Source organism: Scaptodrosophila lebanonensis, unplaced genomic scaffold (assembly GCF_003285725.1).
Source record: "Scaptodrosophila lebanonensis strain 11010-0011.00,11010-0021.00 unplaced genomic scaffold, SlebRS2 tig00000096-arrow-pilon, whole genome shotgun sequence".
In the NCBI taxonomy this organism is placed as follows: domain Eukaryota; kingdom Metazoa; phylum Arthropoda; class Insecta; order Diptera; family Drosophilidae; genus Scaptodrosophila; species Scaptodrosophila lebanonensis.
The window spans coordinates 4,474,412-4,494,176 of record NW_022060567.1 but is presented as its reverse complement, the minus strand read 5'-3'; the positions used below and the strand labels follow the sequence as shown (position 1 = coordinate 4,494,176).

General features: G+C 37.6%; 1 protein-coding gene and 1 long non-coding RNA gene across 2 annotated transcripts in view; both read left to right on the top strand.

Moving 5' to 3' along the window:
* Positions 1-1,124: 1,124 nt before the first annotated feature.
* Positions 1,125-19,765, top strand: part of LOC115627570 (centrosomal and chromosomal factor) — a 57,282-nt gene continuing 38,641 nt past the window's right edge. Inside the window, exons 1-2 of the mRNA XM_030523294.1 lie at positions 1,125-1,442; positions 1,517-1,733. Coding sequence (XP_030379154.1) covers positions 1,125-1,442; positions 1,517-1,733 — 535 coding nt within the window. The remainder of the gene's footprint in view (positions 1,443-1,516; positions 1,734-19,765) is intronic.
* Positions 15,525-16,674, top strand: LOC115627571. The gene is made up of 2 exons (XR_003995704.1): positions 15,525-15,748; positions 15,806-16,674. It is a non-coding gene; the product is annotated as an uncharacterized LOC115627571 (long non-coding RNA).

Below are 19,765 nucleotides of genomic sequence, written 5' to 3'. Positions count from 1 at the left end.
GTGGGGCACCAATACGAAAAGTCTTGACCATAGAGGAGATCTGTTGTGCAGATAACTCACACTTCCAATTCGTAATACAAGTACCCCAATACCAATAGACAATTGTTTGGCATTCAATTTGTACTGATAATTGAGCATGCTAATTAATTATTTATTCATTTAAAACCACTGGTAATAATAAAACTTGTAAGTTAAATGGAATGGATGCTCACAATATGTTAGACAATAGGAAATTACGTTTTTTTGCTCATCTTACTTTTTAGTTGTCGTTGAAAGCAGATCTGTCTCTTTGGAATCCCCCTTTAGAATTTGTGCTTCGAGCTTTGCTTGATAATTTGCCGACACGCTATAACATAAACAATTGTACGATAGTTTCATCTTTCTAAATACTTTTAGAGGTCGCAAGCTATTTACACTTCTATTTTATTTTTCGTTAGGAAACACTTTTTTGTAACTATATTACATTTGATCATTCATGGTCACCATTCGCAACTTACGATTCCTACATCTTTAGAAATAAACAATTTGTTTTTAAGCGATTCGGCCACAGTGATCGAATATCATTTTAAATTGGAGGGCACTTTCGATGTACATCAGTTTTTGAAATGTAAATGCACATAACCGATCCTTTATTTTCAAAGAATTAAAATAACATCGCAATAATTGTTTATACCTTTTAAACGCATAGTGATCCAGAAGTTTGAGTCTTGAGTACAAAATAGCCATTTAAGCCACGATAAAACCTATAGCAATTTATTTCGGTTCACATATCGACCATCTACATATGAACACCTAATTCTGTTTTTACACGGTCTTTTTTTACACGATTGTGATATAACATCTATACCTATTTTTGCATATGATAAATGTCTTTTTTTACACAGTAGTTTCTGGAACCAATCCACCGTGTAAAAACAGAATTAGGTGTACTTCCTTTGTGGCGCACAAATGTATGCTATAGTTCTTGTTTATACAGATTTTTTGATGGAAATCAGCGCTTTTAATTAATTAAATGTCCCTATGCCTAAACCTATCTTTTCAGATGAGCACAGCTTATACAAAGACTAAACATTGAGTAAGTGATAAGAATTAAGAGGAAACCAATAACAGCAAGAGCAACAATAATGCACATTTCTGTCGAGGTTAGTTCAACCACCTCCAATCAGCAGCAACAACAACAACAGGGCTTACATAATCAGCAGCAACAACAACAACACGGGGCAGGTAGTACAACAACAAGCACAACGAAGCGCCGCAATGCGGAGTCGAACAATAATAATAACAATAACAATAGTAGCAATAATAATAACAACAACAATACAAAAACAAAGCCCGTCGATACAAGTCCGTACCTAACACCTGAAAATCTAATCGAACGTACCGTCGATGTCCTTCTCGCAGAGCATCCCGGCGAGCTTGTCAAAACAGGGTCACCGCATGTGGTAAGAAGAAGAGGCCCCCAATAATAATACATTTACCTAGGCTCCCTCTAATGGTGATTTTTGTCCATATTCAGGTTTGCACGACCTTGCCCACGCATTGGCGGTCCAATAAAACATTGCCCATTGCCTTTAAGGTCCTGGCATTGGGCGAGGTTATGGACGGCACGATTGTAACCATACGAGCAGGGAACGATGAGAACTTTTGCGGTGAGCTGCGCAACTGCACGGCAGTGATGAAGAACCAGGTTGCTAAGTTCAACGATCTGCGGTTCGTGGGCCGCAGCGGAAGGGGTGAGTACTGCAATATTCGTAAATGAATATAGCTCTAGGTCTTTTGATGAGATCGACTTCACTTTAATACATTTATTGCAACAGTACTAGACAACTGTGTAAGTGTGTCTTATACTGGCATCGGACTTCATTGTCATCTGGCCTCCTAATCAAAAATGTCTTTAGAATACTCGCATAACTGCATACAAATTGTGTGTCAGGGCGACTCGCGATAGAAGTGAGACTTAGGGGTTATAGATATTGAAGTAATTTAATTTGATTTAATTTTTTAGATTCGTACATTTGGCCTGAAAAGAATGGCTAGAATATGGTTATCGCTGTCGGTTATCGAAGAAAATGGCTAGAAACACAACTATGAGTTGGTAGAAAATGGCTGGACAATCTCCAAAAAATGACTAGTAAGGAAGAAACCCTGCGCTATTGGTTTCATCACAGATAAGGTGGCCAATCCAGCATTTAAAGCCCTCACATAAGAAGTTTAACTTCAAAAATAGGCAAATATCTACCTTCTTTCAAGCATTTCATAAAGTAATAGAGTGATTAGTTTTTTGTTAATTAATGGTAATAATGTTGAGCACAGGCAGTTGTTACAAAAATCAATAATTACATATGTTAGTGTATGCGTTTTGCAAATGAAATCACACACTTTTGCTTTTAAAATGCATAATGCAACGTATGGTGGAGATATTTTTGAAAAACTCCTCGATGAATATCTTACAAAAAGTAATACCCACCCATTATGTCCAAGCGTATAATATGTACCATGATCCTGAAGATGTCATTTACTAATGCAGTGGAAAAAGGAGCTAAAATGCTCGAATTAGTGTCACTACCTTTATCGTATATAGCCGCCTAATCTGCCCCTATTACCACTCTTTTTAAATCTCAGCAACAAGGCCTTGCACCACAAAGGATCCGAAGATCCCAAACTAGTATTATAACAATTGTGAGAAAATATTATAAATTTCATGGCTCTTATGAAGAGTTAACTACAAGAACTACAGCGCAGCCAAAAATCTCTTATTCAGATGCTACACAGTTAAAAGCTGGAGATCTCAAAATTACCTACCGATAGGGAAATCGTCCCAATTATCCTTGTACATACACATCCTGCTAACAGACGCCGATACCAAAATTATGGGTATGCTGTACCCTGTACCCGAAGCATAATAGGCGAATATTTGGTTTATATAAAACAAAACAAACTTAACTTTCGTACAATCGTAATTGTATAAGTAAGTCCCTACTTCTTTTTCAAGTGTTTCTTCCCAATCGGTTAATAGGATAGAAAGGTGAAGTGGGTAACAATTTAACGCCAGTACTACGTCCTGAATGTGTGCCGGTCGCTCTTCTTGCTTCTGCCATGCGCGCATATAACATCGTACTACTGTGAACATATACAAGTATATGACCCGGTCTTATTGTTATAATTTTGAAAATCTTGGTATTTTATAAAAATCGATTTTAAATTTTGTATAACATATGCAAACACTTTTTTTAATCCTCAAAGCAGTCTAAAAAATCCTTTTCTAGAATGTTACGTGTCAAAACGATGTTCCCTGAGTTCTCTTTCAATTTATCCAGAAGTTCCACTGACCTAAATCAAGTTTATACGGTGGTTGTGGACCGATTTGTTTCTCATTTTTGGCGATATGGGCAGAAAGAACGACTGAAGTGGTGCAAGTTTTTTGGGGCCAAACGACATTTGACTTTTACGAGGCACAAAGTTCTCTTAAAATCGTGTGATTGATCTACTCAAAAGGCCAACAGAATCAGTAATGTCCCTAATTGTTAATAGAAGGGTTTTATTGGACGTGGTTCGTCTTCAACGCTTCAACGGTAACTTTTCCCATTTTTGCTTTGAATATAGCTCGAAAACAATTGGTTTGTTTATTTTCAGCATTTTTTCAATCAAAATACTGTACTTGTTCACTCAAGACTGAGAAATGTAAACCCACGACATTTCTAGAGTTTTAATTGCACAGTTATTTTTTCACAAATCAAGCAACTATGAGTACATACTTTTCGAACAAGATTCGAACTTAAATAAAATGAACAATTTGACTAATTTGGATAACTTCTCTTAATCGGAGGAATCGGAGGAATATGTCGACATTTGGGATGATATACTTCCAGTACACGAAGGATAAGTTTCAGAGCTACTTCCACCCGATTCCATATCACTTCCCAAATCTGGTAAGACATCATCTACATGTGTCTCTAATAAAAAATGATTGTTGTATTGCTGAATAACGCCCAGTCCTTGTGCTTCCGCCAAGAGTTTTGAAACCTTTATTTTCACCTCTGATCGAGAGTCTTCGTCCATGTCTTTAAATGTATGATATTGGCAATGAAATAACGTTTGGCGACTCTGCTTTGTTAAATATAATTGTATATCCGTTCCATTGAATTGGCCATTGTGAGCTTTGTGAACTTATGGCTCCTCTGTGGCTAACTGGTGAGGGAGTGGATTCTTCCTCTCTCCGCCAGGCACTCTAGAATCGTATTACGACCTGCCGCCTGTTACTTCCATTTCTGAACCAGAAGACTTTATGATATAGTACTACTATTAGCCATGTATTTGTCAATACAATCTGCCAAGTCACTAGTTGCAGTTGGCTCAGCAATTTGGATTATGACCCCGAATCCCTATTCTTGTTGTTAAGGTTCTCTGTGCTGTTTGATTTGGATATGTGTGTTATTGTTTTATCTGCGATATCTGGACTGGCATGTTTGTTGGGATGTTTGTTGTTAACTGATGCCTTGTCTTTGTCACTATGTTTGGTGTGGTAGAGAGAAAAGCAGATTTTCTATCCGTTTTTTTGTGGTACTGTAATGTGTACTATTTGAAAAGTATTGGACATTGTTAATCAGTGGATGACTCTTTGTTATACCCTGATTTTGGTTAGTTTTGTAGATGTGCAGCTGGGAGGACTAATTTTTTCACGATTGGATAATGTTGGTATCAGTGTTCTGACCTTGGACGTAAGTAATGCGAGTCCCTTGGCAGACTTTCTTGATAATTCTAGATTTGGGGCAATTGCTCCATCGCGTGAGTAAGGGAATCCAAACAGTGTGCACTCAGGCAGGGTATGTGTAGCAAATGTTATTAGTATTATGGAGCCTGTCTCGGCAAGTTTTACGCAGCTCTCTTGCTATATTTTCCTGACATTACAGACCGCTAGCTCTTTCAGCTTATTAAGGAAGAGTATTTCAAGTATGGTTCTGAGCTGGCGTTGGGTTGAGTAGGTCACACCTACATATGCACTGATGCACTGATGTGTTAGTTTGAGAAGCTTGTCAGTTAATTTTTGCTTTCTTGTTTCCATTAATAATAACTCCACCCCGAGGTCGATCATCTTCTGTTAAGGAATGTGAAAGTTTTTCATGCTGGGTTAGTCGTATAGTATTTCACATTAGTATAACTTTTCTTTGGATTATTAGAATTTGAATGGTATTTGAAATGGAGGTATAGGCATATAACTTACGTGTGCAAAGTTAAGTTAATCGAGTTGTGGAATTTTGGAATATCTGCGCAATACGATTGTCTACATAACACGTTCGTCTAATGTGCCCTAGACATTCTTCTAGATAGACGGATATAAGGAGTATGTATATGTCTGGGTAGATTTTAACATCTTAAGAGGGGTATGTATGTGGGGTTAGGTTTATTGGTTAGGCTGATATTTGGGATACAATATAATATTAGGAAATTTTGAAATACAAAAGTTATTAAAAATCATTAAACTTCGTTGGCTTGTCTTTTATATCGTTGGCGGACGGTCTGTCCTTAACTCCGTCTCAAAGCGAACTCTTCTTGTTGTCGTTGATGGAGCGTCTGTCCTACGCGGACCTACTTAATGTTGTCTAGGGTGCTTCTCTTTATACGCTTTTGTTTTACCAACCAACCCACATATATATATATATATATATATATATATATATATATATATATATATATATATATATAGTCTGTGAGGTCGACGATGCTTCGAACTTTTGAACTATCTTTATATCGAAATTACACTCATTTGCTTTTTAAAAAGTGGAGTAAGAAGCATAAACAGTTGTAATTTTCGGGACTTAATAGAACTAACAAACAGACCGACATCTCTAGAATGTTTCGACTTCTCATGCTCATCAAGAATGTGAACTTTTTCTAAAATACCCTTTTGGATACAGAGTATTTTTATGCTCTGTGTTTTCTCAGCTGCTCGAGAACGTTGCAAATATAGGATTCCTACTTGTATCAAAGCTTAGTAATCGCCTTTACCAGATACGCCTGCAAAGGGACCATTTGCATGGGTTGCTTTTGGAATCCGGTTATATGTCCTGCTTCTGTTTAAAAAGTACTTTGCTGCCCCTCTTCTATGAGTACTACTATGTGAAGGAAGCCACAACTTTGGCAATTGGTCAACCACTTGGCTGGCTCTGTTCGTACATACTCGTATATGAAACGACTTTGGTTTTCTTGCTCATCTTTTTGCGCTGCGCCCTGCACCCCTGGCAACAAATAAGATAAGTAGTCTGCAGTTAATTTTATATGTCTATTCAGGCGCGCTGCATGCCACCCTCCGCGTCCAGGCCGCGCACTGACAGTTGTCAATTTGACTTGAATTTTTTTTACATTTCCATTTTTTTTTTTTTTTTGGTTTTTTTTTTGGATCAACAGCGAACGTTATTGCTGTTCATTTCGTCAATTTATCACGAACGCAATTTAAAAATCAAATCGAGGGTGACAGACGACATACTGTGATAGAATTTTTCCTTGCTGATGATTTTGTTGCCAGCCAGCCAGCCTGCGATGATGCGTGGAAGATTCGATGGGATGATGGGACGATGGCCCGATGGCAGGATGGCAGCTCGGCGGACGCGGGCCAAATTAAATCAGCGTAACTGTTTATTCAAATCCCCAAACATAGCTAACAACGGTGGCGGCAACTTTTACTTTTTGCTACTTTTGTGCATTAAGTTATTTTTCTTATGACCATCCCCTCATGTTTTTTTTTTGTTTTCTGTTTCTTTCCGAGACTGAAGTTAGCAATGGCGATGGCGATGGCGCTGGTGCTGGTGATGGCGCTGACGAGGCCTTCCAGCCGGCATGTTTAAGTGCGCGTCTTGCCACGGCATTTGACAATTTGCTCATTAAGTTTGTCTGACCTCCAACTCCAGCTGGGTGCGATTTTATTTTCTCTCCTCTTCTCTTTTCCATTTTTCCTGTTTGTTTTTTGTTCCCTCTTATTTTGTATTTTTTGTTTGTCGCGTTTGCACCCTCATCAGTCGTGCGCGCCGGCGACAGTGTCGTCAGCAACATCGACAGATTCTTTTTGGCATTTTTAAACGTTTCAAGTGGCAAATAATTCCTTGGGATTTACTTGCAAATCTTTTTTTAAACATTTGATTATGGGACTCTGTGCCTTTGTGTTCCTTTTTATTTTGCCTTTCCGCTCACTAATTACCGAGCAAAAGCTGCGTAGCAATTGATGTGAGCCGAGCATTTGAAGAAGCGATAGGTTGGTGGGTTGGCGGCACAAATGTTGAACAAATGGATTTAAATTATCGTGCAGTACCCTTTCGACATTTTATACCGTTTTAATGCGCTACAAAAGGATTACTTGGGTCAAGCGGTGGCACATTCAGAAGCCGACCACTCTCTCCTTGCCTGCTTGTCTGTTTGTTTAATTTCAATTAGCAAACAAATGCAAATCTCTTGTACTAGGAAAAAGTAATGCTGCAATTTTTGTAAATGTTGTTGTTGCTGTTGTTGCTGTTGTTGCTGTTGTTGTTGCTTTTATTGCTACGCTAATGCCACTTGCAGTAGTCAAGGCTGCAGACGCGTCGGCTAATAACGTGTTTGTCCATCCATAAGTGTGTGTGTGTGTGTGTGTGTGTGTGTGTGTGTGTGTGTACGTACGAGTATTTGGGTGTATGGGTGTGACTGAGTGCGTATTGCGCTTCAGTGAATCTTGTAATGGTTCTTGTTGCATTTTTATGTAATTTTAATGATAAAATCTGGTCCAACGCCGCCATCACTCCCTACACACAAAGGTAGTGGGGGCGTATGCGTAATACCTCGTATTAGATAAAGTGGCGATCAGTGCTCGCCCTCCATATGCGTGCTTGGCGATGGCAGATATGTCGTGAGTCACGCTAAATAACAACGAAATGTCAATGAAGCATCGGTTTATAAATTAAAGCAACTAATTTTTAAAAAAGTGTCTTAAATTTTCTTCATTCATTTTCTTCTATTCAAAGCCAGACGAATCGTGAATCGTCAATATGTCTCAGTAAAAGAGTTATATGTGTCTCATATTGGTTCGCAGTTCTATTGCATACTATTAAGCATAGAAATAGAAAACAGAAAATAAGAAAAAAGTCACAGGAATCATACAATACTTAATGTAGATTTTACTTCATTATAAAGAATTATATGTGACTCTTCATGATATTTTCGACTTATACGATTAGCTAACTTAAATTAATTAAATTCGATATAATTTAGTGAACTTAGTAACCAATAGGCTTCCCATTATTCATTATTACCGAACTTAAACGAAATGACATAGAGCTAACCAATGATTTTAAGTGGGATAGGTCCATTTTTGGCCATTCTTGCTCTACAAGTATTGCCAATTTAATAAACCAATATTTAAGCAAACATATATGTATACTCAGGTTTTAATTTAGAACAAAATTCTTCGAGTTAAGCCTTTTAAAACCAATTAATTAAATTAAAAATCATGTAAAGGCTAAATTTAATAAAAATCCTTTTATTTTTGTCACCGAAACAGGAACGAGCAGTATTAGCCGAAGAAGTTCCTGCACTAAGCATTTTTTTTCATGTTCAACAAGAAAACATGAGTTATGTTTTATATATCTTACCTTATTATTTACCTTTCGGTTACATCAATACTAGCGATAGCCACATTGATCGTGTGGATGGCTGCTCTAGCATGACTGTATGAACCCGCATTTACCAAAGGGTTCAGTTTTTATATTGGAAAGCAAGGTGTGTAGGGAAGCGGTGACCTGTGGTTTCTACAATATCATGTTCCTCGTCTGCAATCGATTACATTTGCTTTCTTTTGTGATTTTTTAATAAAGAAATAAATATATATTGTTTCTACTAAATCTATATTCAAAATCAATCTGTAATTGAATTATTATAAAATTTTACCTTAAAAATGACATTATTCTAAATTGCCGGTTTTTTGGCAATAACTCTTAAAAGTGGTCAATTTTAAATTGTTAAATTTTTGGAAATTTACATGTTAAGTAAATGAAATTGCAATGCAAAATTTTAGTTCGCGGTTCGCAGATCACTGCATCGTCATTAGTCAACCAACTTGTCTTGGGAAAAATTCTCAGATGCGCGAAACGAATTCTATCAAAGAGACCGACGAATATTGTCGAACGAATAATCTGGCCGATGTTTTTGAAAAGGCAAGTGATACCTCTGATCCTTGTGCGTTTAGTTCGTCTCTTAGCGAAAGAAAAAGGCGTAAAAATAATGTATCAACAAAAGTTATTGAACTCTTTAAAATACCAGACGTCGAAAATGCTTCAAACTATACTTGTGACGATTCTGAATCCTTTTGTGAGAATGAAAACTCAATATAACACGAGTTAGATGTTGGGGAAATATATATATTATTTTATAATTGGTATTACAATCAATTAGAAATATTTCACTATTTGAATAAAATCGTATAACAACATAAGTAAAATCTTGAACAACAGAACAAACTAAAATGCTGGCATTGATTCATATGAGAGGTAGGAGTGGCAGTGGTCCGATTAGCCCCGTAATTTCTAATAACATCAATGTTGAAGATACCATAATTTTTGGAGTTTGTGCCAAAAACTTGCCGATTTAGACCACATTGCAATGTTGAGAAAAGTGGAAAAGGTCTTGTGTGTTGACTGTTTTCGCACAGACTTATGGCGAGTCTTTGGATATGCCGAGCTGCAAAAGTTGCATAGTTTCGCAGAGCCTTGCTATAAACCGTTGAATAAATACGGAAAAGTAGCTCAATCTTAACAGTATTATTTTAGAAACAGCAGCAACTTTTTTCTTGTCTAAATGCAGGCGAACTTACGCAGCAACTTGAGAGGGAAACGCTACCATGCCTCGACCCTATGTAGTATCAGAGACTAGATGCCATCACTCTGCCATCTCTAGAGCAAAGCGCATTCGTCGGTCTGTCTGCCCGCCCCTCCGTATGCCCGACTTGGGGCAAGAAGCATTCAAGCGGAACTGCATAATCCACACTCTATAATACACACACACACACACACACACACACACACACACACACACACACACACACACACACACATTGTAAATGCATTTGGTCATAGACACGACGCTCTTGTCTACTAATGAATTACAATTGCTTGGGCGTGGCTAGGGTTTGGGAGTGGGTGGTGGAGCTGGAGCTGGAGGTGGGATTGGTGGGAGTACGTGTGGTGTGGGTGCCTGGATTTTGGCGTAAGTCTGTTGCCACGCCCCGGAAACACATGTAATTATTGTTGTTGCATATGCAAATGAGTTGCCAGTTCCAATGCGTTGCATTGCATTGCATTGCATTGATGTGTAAGCACTTTGAAGTGCATTAACAAAGTGCAGTTGCAGTTGCAGTGGCAGCAGTGGCTTAGGCACTTGTTGTTGTTGTTGCTGCTGCTGAACGCATTGCATTTACGTTAATATGTTAATTAACTGCAAGCAGCTGCCAGCTGCCGTCTGCCTTCTGCGATTGTGGCATGCTTATCATTCTGTTTATCTATTGCAGCAATATAATAAATAGAGCCTTTGAGTCCGTGCCGCTCTATCTTACTTACTGCCTGGAACGTTCAATCGTCATTATAAATGCGAATGTGGAACAATGGTTCAAGGTGCATTAGTTGATTGCGATAACAAACTTAGCCTACATATAAATGAAGATAATGGGAGTTTGGCAATCTTTCCCATTTCAATGCAAGTGAACATTGTAGAGCATTTATTTAAAATCATCTGAAGTCTTATTTAAAGTTATCAAAGCTTCTTCAGCAATTTTGTTCACACGTTCTTATTAAAAAGGAACAAAATGTAACAAGTCAATAAATTAGAAGCAGCCCTTCATCACAATCAAATAAACTTTAAATCAAATATTATCTAACTTAAATGCGCTTACAATACGGGTGTATAGTGGACAATAAAAAAATCTGAAATGAGTGAAGCGCCTTTTTAATGACACCTATCCATTGGAATTTATTTGGAGTCCGTCTAATAGATTTTATTCATATTTCCATTCTTGAGCATTATGTTTTATCTTTGCAATATTCTAAGGGGGTGTCTGGGGGTCGCAATACAATATGTAGCCTTCCTTTAAAACGAACGTCTTTTAGCGCGAACTCGGTGTAGCACGATTATAAATTTGCTCCCCTCCATCTTTTTAAACGCTAAACACCTCGTCTAAGACACTTCAAAAAGGATTCTCCTTTGACAGACCAATTCAGTTGATAAGAGAGTTGGAAAAAATAATTTTACCTTATAAGGTGTGCTACAAATATCCTTTAAAGGCCAGTTAACAATCGCAAAACCTTTTATTTTGAAAGCAAGAAAAATGTTTAGAAAACGGCTTATAATTAGATTATATTTCTTCTTAAATTTGATGTTAAGCTGCTTTAACATTTTTACGCTTAAAACTATTTTTCTTTTTATCAAGATTAATCTGTTAATAAATATTTCACTTTTGGAGTAATTTTTTTTTTAATTATCAAAATGTTTGGGCCTTTAAAATGACAGAAACTTAAACAAGACAATTGTTTTATGCATTAGTCGAAATCTTCCTTTTAATCAATGGTCTTTTTTTACACTTTTCAACCACTTTACTTGTCTGGCCTTCCTTACTCACAACTGCATACACTGCCGCTCATCTGAATAGGTTCAAAGAAAAATTTCGTTCAACATTTTAGCTTGTACTGCACATACATTTTTCTTAATTTTATACTGTGATCCTTCATTTGCTTACCTTTAACAAAGCACAAAAAAGTAACGGTATTTTTTAAAAGGTAGTTCAGAATTTTGCTTTCGTCTTACATTCGCTAAAAAGGCAGCATATTTTTGGTTCATCAGAATAGGTTCAACTACTCCAGTTTGACTTTGTGATCGACCGCGTGAAGTAAATGGTTCCAACTTTTTTTCTATTTGAAATTAGAAATTAGACCGATGTTTTTTTGTGGATTAGGTAGCGGAATACAATTGAAAAATGACTTCGAAAAAGGTCAAATGAAAGGTTATCTCAATTCCGGCCCAAATCAGCGCGAAATTGCATTGAAAATCGGAAGAAGTCAAAATGTTATTTTTATTTTTGTGCGCAATAAAGATCTTACGGGAAAAATATGAGAGGAGCGTGTCCGCAGGCGACAACTCCAGCTGAACCAAGAATAATTCTTAGAACCGCCTCTAATGCTCAACGTTTTGCGGCCAAAATCGGGGAAGAATGCGGTGTAAGCGCAATTTAGTAACTGCAAAACGGAATGCCAAGCATTTAAAGAAGTTACAAATAAAAAGAGTACCACTACCTACGATTTGCCAGAAATCATATGACCTGGGACAAACAATGGCAGAAAGTAGAAAGTTCAACCTGGATGGATGGGATGGCTACAACTTTTACTATCATGACCTGTGAAGGGAAGAATGTGTTTTGAGTTGGAATCAGTTGCGTAGGCAGCCTATATACTCTTTATTTATTTAATGTTAGTTTAAAGTTACAACTTACAGCTAACAGGGTTGAATATCTACAAATAAATACCAGGATCTTACGCTATTACAATTGATGAAAGAATAATGCATACTCTTTCTTCGTGCATTGGCATATGTAGCTTACATTCTGAGGGATACCAAATCGGCTATTTAATTACATCATTTGAATATTCACGTCCACATACAATTATTCGGTTCTTAAATATATACATATTCAACTTACAGTAGTCGCTTACACATGCACATACCATCTGAACCAAATAAGTTAATCTTTGATTCGTCACTGAATATCACACTATTGCAGTATGATTGACAGAAATTTTGGTGAAAATTAGGCGAAAACCTGAAAACAGCTTCAAGAATAAAATACCATTAAAACTTCTTCCGACTTAGTCTTTATTGATGGGAAAATTGACAAAAATGTGTTCCTCAATATATTCAAAGAAAATGTCCTTCCAAGTGTGGATAAAAACTATGGTTAAATGGACACCTTTGAAGACATTTATCTGAGTTGGTAGTATGCGTAGGCCCTTAGAAGCAGTTATCCAGGACAAAGGCGGTGTAACAAAATATTAGATGTGTATTTTAAGTTGTATGCGGAATAACGGTGCAACTTAATATGCGTTTTGTAGATAATAAAATAAAAAAAACTAACTGCATCAAAAAAAATTCTCAAAATCCATCAATAATAGGTATTAAACACGTTTTTCATAAAAATGTCTGCCTGTGCCAACACTTTATTGATTCACTGTACATACTAAACTATACAACTTACAATATAATAATTTCTCCTATCACGTGATGAGCCCGATTGGTTTGCAACTGGGTCGCAATTTGCTCAAAAGTTGCCATTTATTCGCACATTTGGCAGACAAACAGCGACGGAGACGACAACATCCACCTACGGCTGCCGTCAAAGCAATACGCGAGCCAAGCAACAACTAATAGCATACTTTTGTGCTTCTTCCGTTTGCTTTTTCCTCGCTAGCACCAAAGTGCCTTGGCTGCCTTAGCTTTAAACTTCCGGCATCCATTAAACTTCATTAAACATTTAATATGCATCGACGTTGGCGTCGCCGTCTTCGTCTGAATACTTTGTGTTCTTTGTGTCTGATTCTGTGCCCTTTTTATTTCCTTTGCCTTCTTTTTAACTTTTCTATGGCTTTGTATTACATTTGAGTGGCGTATTGGGGCCTTGGACCTAGCGGAAATGAGCGTGAGCAATTAGCTGCTCTTTTAAAAGGACAGTAATCTGCCCTGCATTTTGTCAGAAAGCTATATTTGAAATATAGTAGGAAGTATTCAAAGGATAGTCTATTAGCAGAGCTCCTGACACAAAAGTCTGTTTTGGTTTTCTTCTTTGAATTAGACATTAAGCTATCATACTTGTATTCCTTAAATTAATTGTAGACTAACAAATGTCTAAATTAGCGCACCTTCATATACTTATAAATATTGTAAATAATATATTAACCGCGTAATTCATTGAACTCGACTTCTTTGTTTGCATTTTGTTGATTGATTTGGCAACAAAAATGCTCAAAATTTGAGCATAGAAATAAATATAATAATTAATAAATGCAGATCTCTACTTTTAATCAAGTCGAACATTTTAAGCAAAAAAGTGCTGTATTGTGTTTTCAATATACGTAAAAATGTAGACGATTGAACGATGAAGGATACATCAATCATTAAAACCATTATTCTTTAGATTAAATGATTCTCTAGCGAACAAGAAAACTCAACTTTACGTTTTACAATAAAATTGTATTTGTTAATTTTGTAGCTGAAATCAATAATAAAAACATTTTGGAAAGTAGAACTGCAAGTCACAAGACTCCAGTTCTGCTATTATTGCTTAACCTAATTAGTTGTAGGTACTGTTATGCAGTCTAAAAAAAATATCTTCTTATGAATTTCGTTTCCAATATCAATAATATATTTTTTTAAATTCGTTCATCACGTAACTAAATGTCTGTTGTTTTATTTCTTATAAATAAAGGGAAAATTTGGCATCGTGATATCTTCTAAAGGAAACTTAAGGACTACTTTGAAGGTTTTTTAAATGAATTCTATTGAAACAAACACGCAAAAACTTATTTAATGAGTTACAGCAACACCAAAATGATTCCCGGATCAAAAAAGCGATATGGAAATGCTCTTATACTTTGTACCTTTCGAGTCGTATACCGACCATCTCGATTGGTGCAGCATGTCCAAAGCCCAAAATAAGATCTAATATTTGTAGTGTAGTGTTCTCACACCATGTGTTGATGATTTGATTTTGTGTGTTTGAGGTCATTATAAAAGTTTCTATGAGCATATTTTTAGATCGTACTCCTTCTCTAAAAGTTTTCCCCAGCGTCCTCCATAGAAGAATGTTGTGCATGTGTTACGATACAAAACAGAAGACTTAACAATGGTATTATAAAAAAAATAATTCTCTTAAAGTAAAAAGTTATTAAACATTTGTATGATGCACCGATCGTCCCTATAGCAGATGGCTTAGAATAGTTTTGAAACTTATAAATATTAGATATCTACAAGTAGATATAAGCCATAAAATTGGATTTATAGAGCATAACACAGAAGAGTTCCTTCGCAGTCCAATTATTCGCCACCGAGCAGAATATCTTCGTAGCTTAGTTCATATAAAATCTCTAAAGTAGCAAGCCAAGCAATATACTTTATTTTATTTCTATACCCTATACCCAGAGGGTACGAGGGTATATTAGTTTTTTACGAATGTATGTAACACACATAAGGAGGAGTGGCAGACCCAACAAAGTACATACAAGTATATATGCTATACCAGGATGACAAGACGAGTCAATTCTGTCCCGAAGTCAATTGATGCTCAGCATAAATTACATATAGTAAGCATATGTGGCATAATAAAATTTAAATATTTCAATATATTTAAAAAAATGTGAATTTCCTTTCATTGTTTGTGGAATACTGTACAGGGTGTATGGGAGTTGGTGTCGCCCGACTCTAGCATTTCATTCTGGCTTTATGTTTCAGTTCATTTAAAATTCGTTTCTTGACTCCCTTAAACATACAACTTTTGTTTTTTGTTCGTTTTTAAATTAGTATATTAGTATATTGTTTTGTTGGTTTGGCGCGATGCTGAAACGTTTCGAGGATGGCAGCTTAGTACGAGAAGTGCTAAGGAAAGGTAACAGGCCTTTGAGTGCTGCAGAAATTTCACGGGCGACTGCCAGGGCACTAGGTCTGCCTGTGACATGTGTAAGGTGGCAGATGACAGGTAGGTGTTTATCACTGAACTGTTGTAGGTTTTTTAAATGCACGATCCAATCCGAAGGCACCGTCAGCATAAGAAAGAGACCGTCTGTATACAAAGGAAGGGTATCGGCATTAAAAGCAACAATGGCGATTAGCAACAGAAGAATAGTATGTATAAATAAAGGAAGAAAATGCTCTACGGCTCAGGGCTCTATGCGCGTTATTGCATCCATTGATATAACCCGTTCGGAAAGTACACAGCTGATCGAAAGCAAAAGCATCCCAAGTCTGAGAAATGGAGGTCGCTCAATGAGTGAAGCACGTTCTTCCGATGTTTACTGTGTAAATAAAGAATGTTTTTCCACAATTAATATCTCGGATAGCGTGCGAACTCTGTCACGGTGTTCTTCAAGAGGATGGACCTCAAAATGCATCCAAACAAAGAGTGGTAGTGATTGCTCGGTGGTCGTCAAACAAGAATCAAGTACAGGCTTCTCGGCATGTGGAAGCACCCGTCTGTCTCTAAAAAGAAGTCATTCCGAATGTTTGTTGTGTTGTGTGAAACGCGAACCTGAAAGAGCAAGCAGTTGTGATCCTACGGCAAAGAAGAAGTTAAAGATCAGCAATTCAAGTAAATCCCGTCAAGGGGCTGTGAGAGGAAATGCGTCAAAAAGTGAAAGCTCTGCTAAAGTGTGTAAAAGATGCTTCAAAATATGCAAGAAATGCAATCGTTAAGCCGCTCTTTAACATGGTTGATCAATATTGCAGATAAATTGGAAACCCTCAGCGAATCACGAAAAAAGCTTTCGTCCAATGTATATGCCCAGATTTCTCGTATCTGGTGGATTTCACGATCTGACTACATAAATGTTGTTTTTAACATGAAGAAAATTCCAGTTGAATTAATAGAATTTGTACTCGTATATTAAAATGTCCTTCCATGCAAAATGCTTACTTCTATTAATACCTTGTATCCACAGGGTTGAAGGGTATGCTAGAAAGACAAAGTGCCAAAAGTATGTAATAGGTAGAAGAAGGCGTAATAATCTGTTCGTTTGGTACAAAACTCATCCGCAGAATGATAAGAATTAGTTTATAAATCGATATCAAGAAAACACATCTGTACAAAAGCGTGGGTGAAAGATTCGAAAGATCGGAATGCTCAACAAACTCATGGAGAATACGGGACGACCCTTATGGTAGTGAAATATGGAGTACATGTCTTACAGCAGAACGCAGATCCAACATCAATTACGAAACAAATGCAAGAAAAAAATGTGTGTCAGGGCGACATGCGATAATTTTAATTCTAAGCTGGTGAGGGGATCCTTTTCAATTGCTCATCAATTATTATTGGCTAATATACATTGCCTTGAAAAAAAATCGCTAGAAAATGGTTATTGCTTTCGGTTATTAAGCTAAAAAAGGTAGAAAATGGCTTAATAATGCGATATGAATGGCTAGAAAATCCGCTAGAAAACCAATTATAAGTAGCTAGAAAAAGTGTAGAAAACCAAAATCAGTCAGAAGGCTCACGAATAATAGATAGAAAAATCGCTAAAAATTGCTAGAAATACCGCCATAAATAGCTAGAAAACCCGCTTAGGAATAGATAGAAAACCCTCCGTCACTTGCTGTTCATTTATGTGCGCCTATTATCGTGTTATTGGTTTCATCACAGCAAATTTTGCCGATCTAGCATCCACGAGAAATATCACTTCAATAGCTCCAAGAATGTTGGGAAAACTCTTCCAAAAGCAGGTGAACTGCAAGGTTGGTTCCAAGGATTGAAAGATAGGGTAGGAAGACTGGATAGGTAAATTGCTACTGTCGGGACAAGGCTATGTGCGGAAATGCCTTCCTGGAGATGAAGCCATCGAAAATGGAAAATAGAAAATATAATACACCAAATGGGAGAATTGGGCGGCCAGTTATATAGAAAGATATGCTAAAGTCGAGCAGGCTCGACTCTTAAATACCCTGTACCACCCCACAAAAAAAAAAAAATGAAAATGGAAAAATGAACAAACTCGTCCTTTCTCGGGCTCAGGAGAATCTAGATACCAAGTTTGGTTATTCTCCTCTTATACTTTCTGAGATCCTTGCGTTCATACAGACAGACGGACATGGCTATATCGACTCGGCTTGTCATCCTGATCAAGAATATATATACTTTGTGGGGTCTGCCACGCCTCCTTCTGTGTGTTCCATGTACACTCGCACAAAACTAATATACCCTTTTACCCTTTGGGTACAGGGTATAAAAAAAGAAAATGCCTCGACGCAGGACAAATAGATGCAGCAATGGATGCCCTGAGTCTCTAAACGGAGTTATGCATACGCGGTCCCAAATGCAGAAACTCTCAGGAGGTTTTTAGTGGAATTAGCACATAGCGGATGTGTCGAAATCTGATGATTCGAAGGGATTTCCCCACCTCACAACAAATAAACAACGTAAATTATTATCAATGTAACTATTACTTTTAGTTTGAAATGGAAAACGCCATCGATATGTTATTTTGCCGAGTCTTACGAGCTGTATATAGTTTGTTTGTACGGTGTCCTCCCCAAATTCGTGCGACGTCTAAGAAGTTCGTGAGGTCCAACCCTTTTTTGTCACTTGCCTCACCACTCCTGCTCGAGTGTCGTGCCTCAATTTTAAGTAAGGCTGTATTATATATACAAGTATGTATGTACGAGTACTTCTGTGTGTAGTGAGGGAATGCTTAATACTTTTAATGAGATGAGGGCGAAATTTCATTATAATGTTGCCTGGGGATTTGTGCGCCAGCTAAGACGTTGCTGTTGGAGGTTGTTGTTGCTTGGACGGCCTTTTGTCTATGATCATTGGGCGGCGAAACAGGCTGAGGTTGCGCCTGGTAACCTCGTTAAGCTTAATTAATAGCAGCAATGTGATAAACACCGGGCCAAAATGGTGGCATCCCGCATTTCCAGTTGCCCTTGCCCACTCAGCAGCAGTCCCAGCAGTGGCAGCAGTGGCAGCAACCCCCCCGGGCTCCCGAAATTCCAACCCACTAGCTGGTATGCCACGGCACTCACTTGCTATTTTGTGCGCATGCTGGCAGAGCCAAAAACTTTAGCCAGGTGTCAACTACAGTGAGTTTTTTAATGAGTTGGCAAAGGTGTTCGAGGTGTGGGAGTGGGGGTGGGAGTGGGAGGGGGCATGGGCGTCTGAGTATGGGGGTATATGGGGGGGAAGGAGCGGCGGCTGCCTCTGACATTTGACAGATTTGGCTTGAAAAGCCAAAAGGTTGCGTCTAGGCAGCAGCAGAGCGCGATTTGTTAGCATTTTCTACTTATTTGGGCATTAAGTAGGTGGGCGAGTTGTGCCCCATTTTGTTTGTCTGTCTGTCTGTCTGTTTGTTTGTTTGTTTGTTTATTTGCTCATAATGTTTGTTTGCAGAGGCATGGTTGTATGGGTGTGTGCCTTAAATTCCTTGTTGCTAAAGCATTTTGCTCTAAAATGACAACAGCAACAACAATCAAAGGCAGCGAGGCAGCGAATGTTGCGAAGCAAATATTTGCTGAGGGACAAGTATGCGCAATTAAAATTTGATTTAATACAAAAGTACATACATACATACATATCTACACACCCACCTACATGTACGTACATGTATGTGAATAAGTGTGGTCACACACAGAGACATATACACCCGCCCACACCCAGGGACACACCCACACATTCAACATGTAAATGTGCATTTGCATACATATGCCATATGCCATATGCGTGTCTCTGTTTGTCTCTTTGTCTGTTTGCTGTTGGCACACAGTATCCAATTTCGAAATTACTTGCGCATCATCAGTTGAAATTCCTTGAGTATCGAATGGAATTTAATTGAAGTCACGATTTCACAAATTCAAGCAATTTATTGTAAAAGCCAGGCACACGCACACGCACACACATCGCCGCTCACATACGACGTATACTTGTACATACATACTCGTGTGCCTGTTTATAAGCATATGCATGTATATGTGTCCGTATTTATGCGCCCTCCTACACATAAATAAA